The sequence below is a fragment of the Micromys minutus genome, assembly GCF_963924665.1.
Source record: "Micromys minutus genome assembly, chromosome: 7".
NCBI lineage: Eukaryota > Metazoa > Chordata > Mammalia > Rodentia > Muridae > Micromys > Micromys minutus.
This window is the reverse complement of record NC_137976.1, coordinates 73,043,083-73,055,109: the sequence shown is the minus strand read 5'-3', so window position 1 is coordinate 73,055,109 and position 12,027 is coordinate 73,043,083. Positions and strand designations below refer to the sequence as shown.

Genomic DNA, 12,027 nt, shown 5'->3' with positions numbered 1-12,027 from the left:
AGGCTTGGACCAAGGTGTCTAATGCCCTGCCCACCTCTAAACAAGTAAGGACTGTAAGAGCCCTGTCTCAGAAAGGCAAATCTGACTGCTTAGGCCATGGGCCAGGCCAGATGGCTCCAGAGGGGTACACTAAGAAATAAATAGTCTTTAAAACAAAAGGGGGCTGGAGAGATGGCTCAGCAGTTAAGAGCACTGACTGCACTTCCAGAGGTCAGTCAGTTCAATTCCCAGCAGCAACATGGTGGCTCACAACCATCTGTAATGGAATCTGGTGCTATATATATTAAAAAACAAAAAATAATCCAGGCAAGGTAAACCTTAATCCCAGCTCTTATGAGGCAGAAACAAGCAGATTTTAGTTTGAGACCAGCCTGGTATACAGAGCGAGTTTCAGTACAGCGAGGGCTACACAGAGAACCCTGTCTTGAAAAACAAAAACAATAAAAAAAAAAAAAAATCTCCTGGCAACTGTGAAGAATCTCTGTCTGCATTCCCAGTTTCATATTCTAATATTTAACATAAGCCCTGACTAACAGAGAGTAGCTCCGTCTATGCCTCACTGACAATCTATCACCACATGTCGCATACACAGATCTCATCATGACCACTGGGAAATGTTCTTCTCACTTTGGAAACTAAGGAAAATAACATCTGAATTAATTACTGGTTTTGGTTTTTTCAATTATTGTTTTGTTTTTGTTTTCTGGTGAAGTTTCACCATGAAGTTCTGCTGTCCTGGAATTCACAGAGATCTACCTGTCCCTGCCTCCCACATGCTGGGATTAAAGGTGTGTGCCACCACGGCTGTGAATCTTCCGGTCTCAGCCACTCTAGTACTAGCCAAATCACTACCTTGGTAACAAGAAAATCATAGTTCGGATATTGAATGCACCCAATATCCTGCACTCACTGAAGGCACAGTAAACATTCTAATGCTGATTCTAGTACTGTTTCCTATAAAACAAACAAACAAAAAACCCAGTAGAGAGTTTCAAATTCGCTGAGTTTGGTGGCACCTGCCCACCTGGAGAGCCGAGGCAGGAGGGACTTGCGTTCCAGAGGCCCTGCACAGCCAGGCACAGTGGCACACACCTTTAATCCAAGCGCTCAGGAGGCAGAGGCAGTTGGGTCTCTGTGAGTTCAAAGCCAGTCTGGTCTCAGAGTGAGTTCCAGGACAGGCAGGGCTACATATAGAAACCCTGTCTTAAAGAACAAAGAACGGGGCAGGTAGCTTGTCTCCTAAAAATGAGTCCCTCAAATCAGTGGGAAAAAGTTCTAAGTCCCTTGGCTATAGAACTATCATCATCAACACTTCCAAAGGCAGCTGATACTCACCAGGAGGAAACTAGCCTGCTGTAGATGAGGGAACGCCATAGCAGCCTCCCGGGACAAGCGAGAAATGGCTGCTTTAGGGAACCACTGTGGAAAAACAAAGACAAAATCTCAATGTCTTCTATACCACAGAAATATACAATTTCACAATGCCCAGGAGAACATTTGTTAAACTCAATACAAATCACACCACATATTCCTCTGATTTCTCATAATGCAAACTCATACAGACCACAGTAGCCAGCTTCAGAACTAGCTTTGTGGAGGTGATTCCTTGGTAATTTGGATACAGCACTTTTTAGATGCCAGGTAGACTCTAAGAGCTTTTCATTTCTTTCCTTATTTAATCACCAGTGACAGGCAGAATTTGTGACTATCCCCCAAGGCTCTTCATCTAAGTGCTATCTATCCTACAGAGACTTTCAAAGAACCAACTACAGTACAATGTCAGTGGACTTTAAGACACAGAGCAGGAGGTTGTAAGCAAAATGGAGGTAAAACCGCTGCCCGGTCACCCCCAGCCTGACTCCGGCCGTCGCCGCCGCTGCCGCCAGGGGGGGGAGGGTGGTCCAAAGGAACCAGAGCAGCTGAGGAAGCTGTTCATTGGTGGGCTGAGCTTTGAAACCACAGAAGACAGTTTAAGAGAACATTCTGAGAAGTGGGGCACACTTACAGACTGTGTGGTTATGAGATCCTCAAACAAAACATTCCAGAGGCTTTGGTTTTGTGACCTACTCTTGTGTTGAAGAGGTGGATGCTGCAGTGTGTGTTCGGCCACACAAGGTTGATGGGCGTGTGGTGGAACCAAAGAGAGCTGTTTCTAGAGAGGATTCTGTGAAGCCTGGTGCCCATTTAATGGTGAAAAAAAATTTTGTTGGTGGTATTAAAGAGGATACGGAAGAATATAATCTGAGAGACTACTTTGAAAAGTATGGCAAGATTGAAACCATAGAAGTTATGGAAGACAGGCAGAGTGGGAAAAAGAGAGGATTTGCTTTTGTAACTTTTGATGATCATGACACAGTTGATGAAATTGTTGTTCAGAAATACCACACTATTAATGGACATAATTGTGAAGTGAAAAAGGCCCTTTCTAAACAGGAGATGCAGTCAGCTGGATCTCAGAGAGGTCGTGGAGGTGGATCTGGCAACTTTATGGGTCGTGGAGGAAACTTTGGAGGTGGTGGAGGAAACTTTGGTGGAAGAGGAGGCTACGGCGGCGGAGGTGGTGGCAGCAGAGGTAGTTACAGAGGTGGTGATGGTGGATATAATGGATTTGGAGGTGATGGTGGCAACTATGGTGGTGGCCCTGGTTACAGCAATAGAGGAGGCTATGGAGGTGGTGGACCAGGATATGGAAACCAAGGCGGTGGCTATGGTGGTGGAGGAGGAGGATATGATGGTTACAATGAAGGAGGGAATTTTGGTGGAGGTAACTATGGTGGTGGTGGAAACTATAACGACTTTGGAAATTTTAGTGGACAGCAACAATCAAATTATGGACCCATGAAAGGGGGCAGTTTTGGTGGCAGAAGCCCAGGCAGTCCCTATGGCGTGGCTATGGATCTGGAGGTGGAAGTGGTGGATATGGAAGCAGAAGGTTTTAAAATAAAACAGAAATGGCTACAGTTCTTAGCAGGAGAGAGCGAGGAGCTGTCAGGAAGGCTGCAGCTTACTCTGAGACAGTCGTCCTAAATGCATTAGAGGAACTGTAACAATCTGCCAGAGGAGGAAGGATGATCCACAGTCAGAAAAGTTACTGCAGCTCAAACAGGAAACCCTTCCTGTTCAGGACGGTCATAGCCACAGTTTGCAAAAAGTGCAGCTAATGATTAATGCAATGTAGTGTCAGTTAGATGGACATTCCTGAGGTCTTTTATCTGTCGTAGCTTTGTCTTTTTCTTTTCCTTTTCATTACATCAGGTATATTGCCCTGTAAATTGTGGTAGTGGTACCAGGAATAAAAAATTAAGGAATTTTAAACTTTTCAATAATTGTATAGTTCAATTTTTTTACATTTTAGTACAGAAACTAATAAAATGCAGTTTTGAAGGTGTTTCCTTGTGAGTTAACAAGTAAAGAAGATCATTGTTAATTACTATTTTGTATGAATTTTGCTAAAGTTAACTGTAAAGAAACACCTACTGACTTGCAATTTAAGGGGAATCTATTCTCCCCACTTCCAAAACCGTGGTGAGTGGGCACTGACATGTGGAGAGAACAGATATTTGTATGTTTGCAATGTGTGTTTTAGATAATTAGGATTGGGTAATAAAAATAGCATTTGTGACTTTAATAGCATTAAGATTACCTTCAAATGAAAAAGATCTCAAAAGTTGCTGTTTGGTTTTTGTGCATTTTCTTTCAAAATGTAATCATGATTCTAGTGTGTTAGACTTACTAAGTCCTAGCCATGTTAAGAACATCTTCATTCCACATTCACCTTGATCACAGTGAGACTGCTGCCAATGGTTTGGGTGGAAAGTGTTTATACTGCCCTCTGCTTACCAAGGCTGGCAGATGTGTGCCACCTCCCTGCTCAACAGTCTTTCATATACAACCACCAAGTCTGCTGTGTCTGAGCAAACTGGTGGGTACCTGGTTTGTTTCTGATTCTAAAATTCAAGGTCTCAAAGCCCCATTTGGTCTTTCATTGGTTAAGTTCCCCACGCAGCTTTTCAGAGCAAAGGAATAAAAGTCACTCGTTTGAACCCCTGACTGGCTGGCATGCTTTCCGTTTGATGCCCTGTCCATTTTGCTGGATGATGAAACAAAGGGTAGTGAGGTGTCCAAACAAAGCAGCAGCAGATGTAGCACACAGCTGCTCAGTGCAAGCACCTCACTTCCCAAATAGCTCAATTCAAATTCAGAGCATCTTGAGTCCTTAAGTTCCCAAAGAACACATGGTTATTCTTTGTACATATTTCATTCTAAAACATGTTGGGTGTGACAGTTTGTTTGGAGACCCTGTTTGAGAGGAGCTTTAGATACTAAGGTCATATATATGAAAAAAGTCTACTGTTGCGCCAGCTAGTGTTTTAACAGTTTCAAGTCCTAAGTATGCCCTGCTATTACTTTCTTTGGCAGTTGACCGTTAAATTTAGATTTTTACTTAATTTTTAAAGTATAAGCTAAACAAGCAATAAAAAGGGGAATGGAGCCTGCTAGTATTTCAATATGCTCTCGCTTTTTCTGTGCCTCTGTGCATTAATATTTGGATGCGTGCAGTGCCAGCATGGAACTTTGATCTTCACAAATACTGCAGTTTTTCCAGAAAACACTCACAAATGTAACAGACAACATTCCATTTGTTAATGAGCATATGTGCATACGCAGCTTAGAAAATAGGCTCATGTTAGAAACTGGTTACATTCTTCATAACTAAAAGTGTGGTTATATGAACGGACACTGTCAATGTTCATAGCTTAAACCTGGGTACCTGGTCAAAATGCTTAGGAAACATTAAAATTGAGCTAAATTGTAAAAAAAAAAAAAAAAAAAAAAAAAAAAAGATACAGAGCAGGTCTAAGCTAGAATTCAAGACCTCAAAGAAATTGGATTCTGACAACAACTTAAATAATCCTGGAAGCATATTCTTTCCTAGAGCCTGCAGATTAGAGCAAGACTTGATCTGGGGCTTCTAATACCCTAAACAGATTAACTCAGTGTCTTCCTGAACTTGTAACTTTGAGAAAGCAAATACAAAGGGTGCTAAGTAAGGCAGGACTAGAAATACATCTTCACAATAAGCCCACAGACTAATAAGGAAACAGGGGTAAGATACAGCAAAAGATTTCTCAACACCCACCTAACAATCAGCAGAGCCAAGATTCTAGTAAACTCCTTAGGGATCTCTCATCTGTAAGAGAAAGGTAAAGCAAGTAACGTGTGCTTCTTGCAACAAATGAAGAGCAAGTTCTATGAAGAAAGCATTTGAACTTGCCACCAAAAATTAAGCATAGCTCTGCAGCTTCCTACCTCCCAGTCTCTGTGGTGAGAAACACAAAATAATCAGAGTTGGAAAGAGCAGACAGGAGGCCTGCTTCGTACCACTGATGAACTAGTGATAGCTTTTCTGTCTCAGCTATGCCCACTACAAGAGAAAAGGTGCTAAGCTGGCAATGCCAGTCTTTGAGAAGAGAAGCCGGACAGTAAGGGTTTAAGGCAGTTGTGGTTTTGAAAGACCACCAACCTTTGCCATTTGACAAGAGAACTACTTCTCAGGTTCCCCCCCCCCCCCCCCCCCCCAGTTCTTAATTCAGTCTCAGTGTTAGGGAAACCTTAAAACGTTTCAGTCCTGACCTATATTGCAAACTACCCTAAAATGATCAGGGCAAGCATAAAATTGCGGTCTACTTGATAAGGGCAGAGCTCTAGAGGAGACAAGTAATAACTCTCTCCTCTCAAGAAGCAGGCAGCTGAAAGATCAGAGATGACCTAAGGAAGGTCTTTCCTCAAAGAGGGTAAGAACTGCCTTTAGACCCTGTCGGCCACGCCCATGTCTGTGTGCATGCAGACCCGAAGGCGTTCGCTTCAGCCGACCCCTCAAAGCCCACTTTCTTCAAGAGCTGAGTTCAACTGTTTTTGAGGTTTCTAATGATTACAGTCAACGCGCTCCAGCCGAGCTTATCGCGCCACTGTCAAGACTTACGGCTGCACTCTGAGAAGCTGTGGCTTGCCCTCATTTGTTGATCACAACTGTTCTATACCACCCAAATTTCTATCCTATTACCTCACAGAGGAGGAAACTGAGGCTCGGAAAAGTCGGAAGGTAGAACATGGACCCACAACGAGTTCTACGACCAACATCGCTGGCTAAGCACAAGGTTCAATTTTTCCTCCAAGTCCCCATCCCTCAACTCCCGCATCGAGCGTTCATCAAACCCCTACCCGGAGTCTCTGCGAGGACCACGCAGGAAGGCGGCAGAAAGCCATGACCCTGGAGGACGGCGTGAGGGTGCAGCTGGGCCCTGGGCTCCTGGCCGGCCCCGCTCAGGCCGAGCTGTTGAGAGGCCCAAGTCCCACAGCTCGAGGAAGAACGGAGCCAGCCTCGGCGGGGACCCGAGAAAACCGCACGGTGCCGGGCTGCCTCGTGCGCGGCTCCCGCCACTCACCTGCCGTGCAGATGGTACAAATCTCGAGCTTCTCAGAAACAGGAGCTGCCATTCGGCCACTCGGCGCCTAATGTCGTCATCAAGCTGCGCCTGGCGCCGGGCGCCACGCCCCTTATCTTGGAGGGAATCGGAGAGGATCAAAGGTTTGAAATGCAGAGGACAACAGGAATACAGGTCAAGAAAAATATAGGCAAGAATTTTCGACACAGTTCTTAACTGATACAGAAATAGCGTGGAGAATTAAAATGGGACTACATGAAATGAAAAATTTCTACAAAGAGGCCGTTGCCGTGGTGACACATTTTAATCCCCTCAGAAGGCAAAGACAGGCAGATCTGAGTTCAAAGCCAGCCTGTTCTAGCGAGTTTCAACATAGCCAGGATTCCACAGAGAAACTATGTCTGGAAAAAACAAACAATCAATAAATAAAACTTCTTTGAAAGAATTATCCCTGGTTAAGAACCAACAAATATATAAGCACACAAATTAAATAACCCCAATAAACCAGGCGGTGGTGATAGCCCACGCCTTTAATCCCAGCACTGGGAAGTGGAAGCAAGCGGATCTCTGCTTCTGAGGTCAGCCTGGTCTTCAGAATGAGTTCCAGGACAACCAGGGCTACACAGAGAAGCCCTGACTTAAAAAACAAAACAAAAATCCTCATACTTCATAAGCTAATTTTTTAATCGATTGTTAGAGTCCTTAAAGAGTGCTTTAAGTACAAAACCTGCACAAAATAGATAAGTGCATGCGATCATGAATACCCATCATCCAATAGGATCTACCAAGTACCCAGCATATGCCAGGCACTATTTTGGGTGCTGCTAACTAAACCATGGGTCTATCAGACATCTGATCGGCAGGCAGCGGACAGCATTCCACCACACCAAGCCCATGGCTAGCTCACTGCCCTGTGCACACTAGGCACTCAGAACAAGTCAAACAACTACTTAAAAACGTCTCAGGATGCTTGCCCTGGGTGCTGGAGCTGCGGCAGATTGGGACTTGCAGCCCCCCCACCCCGCGAGGAAATGGGTAGCCAGTAGCCCGCACCGTGGAGGCTCCTCACAGGCTAGGCTGCTGCAAATTCTGCAGGGTGGAAGGGAACTGGAGGGGGGCGCATGGGGAGAGGGGAGAGGGAAGTGGAGGGCACAACACTCACCTTTTCCCAGGCTGCTCACCTGGCAGCTGGTGAGGAGGATTTTCACAGGACTGGAGGCAACGCTGCAGAAGCTGGGGCATGAATGGAGGGGCAACGAGGAGATGGGACTTAGGCAGGCTGCGAGTTTGGACTTCTATTCAATCATATCCGCTGCAGACACGCCTGGTTTGTGACCCCTCCAAACCTCATCTGCTACTCTGAAAAAGTCCCACCACCATACATGCCTCCATCCATGTTTTCTCTCACCCTCTTCACACTCTCTCACCTCCTCCCCCCCTTTTTGTTGTTGTTGTTTAGGTTTTTGGTTTTGTTTTGTTTTTCTGGAACCTACTGTATAGACCAGGCAGGCCTCGAACTCTGCCTTCGGGGTGATGGGATTAAAGGCTCGGTTTTCAGGACTGTGACCCAGGTGTCTCCAGTGGACCAAGTCTTGGAGCAGGTCTGTTCTGAAAGCCACAGGCTCACTGAATACTGCATTTGTTTTTCCAGGATCCTGGCCGACTTACTGAATCTGAATCTGTCTCCCCTTGCCTCCTTCCTGGTGCTGAGGTGCATGTGTACTGGGTAGCAGCTAATGAATTTTTATCCAGGTCTCTGCCTACGTCAGGGACCCAAGGACACAGGTAGGCCTTTTGCTCCTTCCTGGCTGTGGATAGGGGGATACAGTTTAACTTGGCATATATAGGCAAGCATGTCTGTGGGTCTCCTCCCTAGGTCTTCAAACTCATCTACCTTCTGGGGCCCTAGTTGGCCTCACCTCAGGGAGTGTACTGCTGGATCAAGGACTGATCCAAACAGACTAGGGTCCATTTGCCTAACTGCTCCCCACCTCTTCTACAGCCACAGGAATAAAGATGATTTTGGTCCCTACCCTGATATTACATCTTCAGGACACTGCTCAGAACAGGGCAGGCAACCCCTTACCTGTACCTCTCCCAGGCCTGGGGCCAGCCCCTACCTACACAGCAGGCCAGGCCACACACCTCCAGTGTTTATATTATATGGATTGCTCTACTAGAGCCACCTGACTGCCTCAGGACAGAGTAGAGATCCGAGGTGGAAGAATAGCTCCATGCTTAGCTGTGAAGGTCTCACCTTGCTCTTATAGCAGAGAAAGGGGAGACCTTAAAAGTATAGAGTGGTGGAGCCTGAGATGGCTTCATGGGTAACATTGTAACGGGGAACTGATTTAAATCCCTGCACCTGTGTAGAGAGCTTTGCACAGCTATAGACAATCCCAGCACTTCGGGGGCAGAGAGGTGGGTCCTGAGAGCTCGCTGGCCCAACAGCCTCATTGCAATGATGAGCTTCTGATTCACTGAGATACCCTGGCTCAAGGCAAGAAGACAAAGAGCAAAAGGAAGTCACCCAGTGTTCTGCTCTAGCCTCCACATGTGCATACATGGTCATGCACACCGACACACATACATATAAACATGTGCACACATGGTTATGTACATCACCACATATACAAACATGTACACACATGGTCATGCATACCACCACATATACATCTATATACATACAAAAAGTTTATACATACATGCATACACACATGCGCTGGACAAAATGGTCTGTGGTCATGGAGGCAAAGTTACAGCACTTCTTGTCTAGAATGAATTAGCACATGTCCCATCAGAACTCTGTTTAGAAGTCAGGAATCTCACATGAGTATAGTCAGTGCCCTGAGCCATGTGAGGGTGTTATTGTCAAGGAACTCTACTTGTGTGAACAATTCAAAGGACTGGTATTAAAATAAAGTGAGCTGGGTGTGATGGCACAAACCTTTAATCCCAGTGTCCTGGAAGTAGAAACCTTTAATCCCTTGGCTCTCTGTGAGTTCCAGGACAGCCAAGGCTACACTGCCACCCCCCTCCCAAAAAAAAGCCCAAAGAAAATGAAAGCAACAGCTTATGAGTATACACAGATGACACGTTGAGATGGTGTCTTAGGGTTTTACTGCTGTAAAGAGACACCATGACCAAGACAAGTCTTATAAGGACAACATTTAACTTGGGCTGGCTTACAGGTTCAGAGGTTCAGTTCATTAGTATCAGAGTGGGAACATGGCAGCGTCCAGGCAGGCATGGTGCAGGAGAATCTAAGAGTTCTACATCTTTCTTTCTTTTTCATTATTACTATTTTCATAGTGCCAGTGATAAGCCAGATTTGTAAGTTCAGACTCCAAGTTAGAGAACCTAAGTTTGAACTCAGCACATGAAAGGACTTGTGATAAAAGATTCTTTGCTAACGACATGCACATATTGGCCTGTCGAGCGCCCCACATCCCGCCGGCAGGAATAGGCGTGCAACAACAGAATTCTTCTGCAAACAACCTTTATTGTACAGCACTCTGAGCAGGGGACTCCCTGAGCAGGGAACTTCTCTCTGAGCGGGGGGACTCCCTGAGCAGGCGATCTCTCTTGGTGCTTGCCTGGTGGGATCTCCCTCCACGTGGGACTTCCCTCTAGCAGGGGTCTTCTCTTGAACAGGCGATCTCTCTCGTCAGGGCATCTCCCACGTGGGAAAGAAATGCACTGCTATATATGCCTAAGAGACTTGTGTTGCTACCTGATTGGTGCATCCTCCAGTAGCTCATTAGTGGCTATGACGTATGTGGTATTTGAGCACTGAGGGGAAGGGTTTTTGTAGGCTGAATAATAGGCGGGAAGCTGGCGCCATCTATTGGCACTAACGGCTTCCTACATTGGCCCACCTTACATTGCATAGTTGAGCTGCATTTGTCAAGACACCATAGAGAGAAACATAAAATAAATAAAAATAAAAAATAAAATCGTCAGGTGGTGTGCAACAGTTTGTGCTGCTTCTAAGGACTCGAGCTGATCAGATACATGTGCTGAGGCAAGGTACCTGGAGGACACATGTTGTCTGGAGGGTATAAATAGGACTCCACGAAGTGCAGAGACAGGGCATGGCTTGCTGGTGCAGCTGTGCAATGCTTGTAGAATCTTCACTGATCTTACACTTCCTTGAGAGAGGCACAGCTGAGAACTTCTGGTGTTCCTGTTGGCCCCTCCTGCTGAGGCCTAGCTGTTTCTGCTAGGTCACGTCACCACTGTTGCTAACCCGGATGGACTGCTGGTGTATCTGTGAGGTTTTTTCGAGTGGCTTGAGCTGCTGCTGCTGACCTGTGAACTGAACTGCCGATTTCCAGACAACACAGATGGAAGTTGCTCCAAAGAACCTTTCTAAACAGGTCCACTTCCCCTGTAACCATTCTTTTCCACCAACTCTAGTGGGTGGTGGGTTACAAAAAAGATTAAAACATTTAAAATCCATCATTAAGAATAAAATTTGAGGTTCCTGCCCCTGACAGTCCCTGGTCGGGGTCACAGGGACACGGAGACCGCTTTCTGGATCTTCGAGGACAATGCTGTCCCGGGTGGTACTTTCTGCCGCCACCACAGCGCTCCCGTGTCTGAAGAACGCGGCCGTCCTGAGTCCAGGACAGAAGAGAGCCTGCTGAAGAGTTTTCAAGTCAGATCACAGTTTAGAAGCATTGGCAGTAATATGAAGGGCATTACAGGCAACAAGGGTCTTCCACACAGGACAGCCTCGTCTTGCCCCTCTACCACCTCTTCCTGAATATGGAGGAAAAGTGCGTCTTGGGCTGATTCCTGAGGAGTTTTTCCAGTTCCTTTACCCTAAGACTGGTGTAATAGGACCCTACGTACTTGGAACTGGGCTTAGCTTGTATTTTCAATCCAAAGAAATATATGTGATAACTCCAGAGACCTTCTCTACCATATCAGTAGTAGGGTTGATTGTCTATGTGATTAAGAAATACGGCGCCTCTATTGGAGAATTTATTGACAAACTTAATGAGGAAAAATTGCTCAACTAGAAGAAGTAAAGAAGTTGAGCATGAAACAAATCCAAGATGCAATCAACATGGAGAAGGCACAGCAGGCACTGGTTCAGAAGCACCACTATCTCTTCGATGTTCCCAGGAACAACATTGCCCTGGCCTTGGAGGTCACTTACCGGGAACGGCTACACAGAGCATATAAGGAGGTAAAGAATGGTCTGGACTACCATATTTCTGTACAGGACATGATGTGTCACAGGAGGAAGAGCACATGATAGATTGGGAAGAGAAACGTGTGGTGCAGAGCATCTCTGTGCAGCAGGAAAAGGAGACCATTGCCAAGTGCATTGAAGATCTAAAGCTGCTTGCTAAGAAGGCTCAAGCTCGGCAGTTATGTGAATGTGTCTGCCTCAGTTGTAATAGCCAGAGAGAGATGTACCTTTCCTAAGAAATGATCAAGGTCCACTTAGTGGCCTAACTCTATTGGCCAGTAAGGTATTTCTAATCCTTGCTCTCTATCCAGAGTTGTCTAATCACATTTAAATAAGCAATTTGCAGCAACTTGCTGCCCAACTGAAGTTACCAAGTTA

General features: G+C 45.7%; 1 protein-coding gene and 2 pseudogenes across 6 annotated transcripts in view; 2 read left to right on the top strand and 1 right to left on the bottom strand.

The window, feature by feature from the left end:
• SMPD4 (sphingomyelin phosphodiesterase 4) overlaps positions 1-6,503 on the bottom strand; it is a 24,887-nt gene extending 18,384 nt beyond the window's left edge. For 2 of the 4 annotated variants that reach the window (XM_080918659.1, XM_080918661.1), the window contains exons 1-3: positions 6,447-6,503; positions 5,141-5,191; positions 1,336-1,419 (exon numbers count right to left, since the gene is read on the bottom strand). In XM_080918659.1, the coding sequence (XP_080774785.1) occupies positions 1,336-1,374 (39 nt within the window). In that variant the 5' untranslated portion in view covers positions 1,375-1,419; positions 5,141-5,191; positions 6,447-6,503. The remainder of the gene's footprint in view (positions 1-1,335; positions 1,420-5,140; positions 5,192-6,446) is intronic. The other 2 variants (XM_080918660.1, XM_080918662.1) reach the window with 1 other exon arrangement.
• Positions 1,821-2,939, top strand: LOC308423019 (heterogeneous nuclear ribonucleoprotein A3-like; annotated as a pseudogene). Its single transcript has one exon. The product of its transcript is annotated as a heterogeneous nuclear ribonucleoprotein A3-like (transcript).
• Positions 6,266-12,027, top strand: LOC308422939 (ATP synthase F(0) complex subunit B1, mitochondrial-like; annotated as a pseudogene). Its single transcript has 2 exons — positions 6,266-6,460; positions 11,156-12,027. The product of its transcript is annotated as an ATP synthase F(0) complex subunit B1, mitochondrial-like (transcript).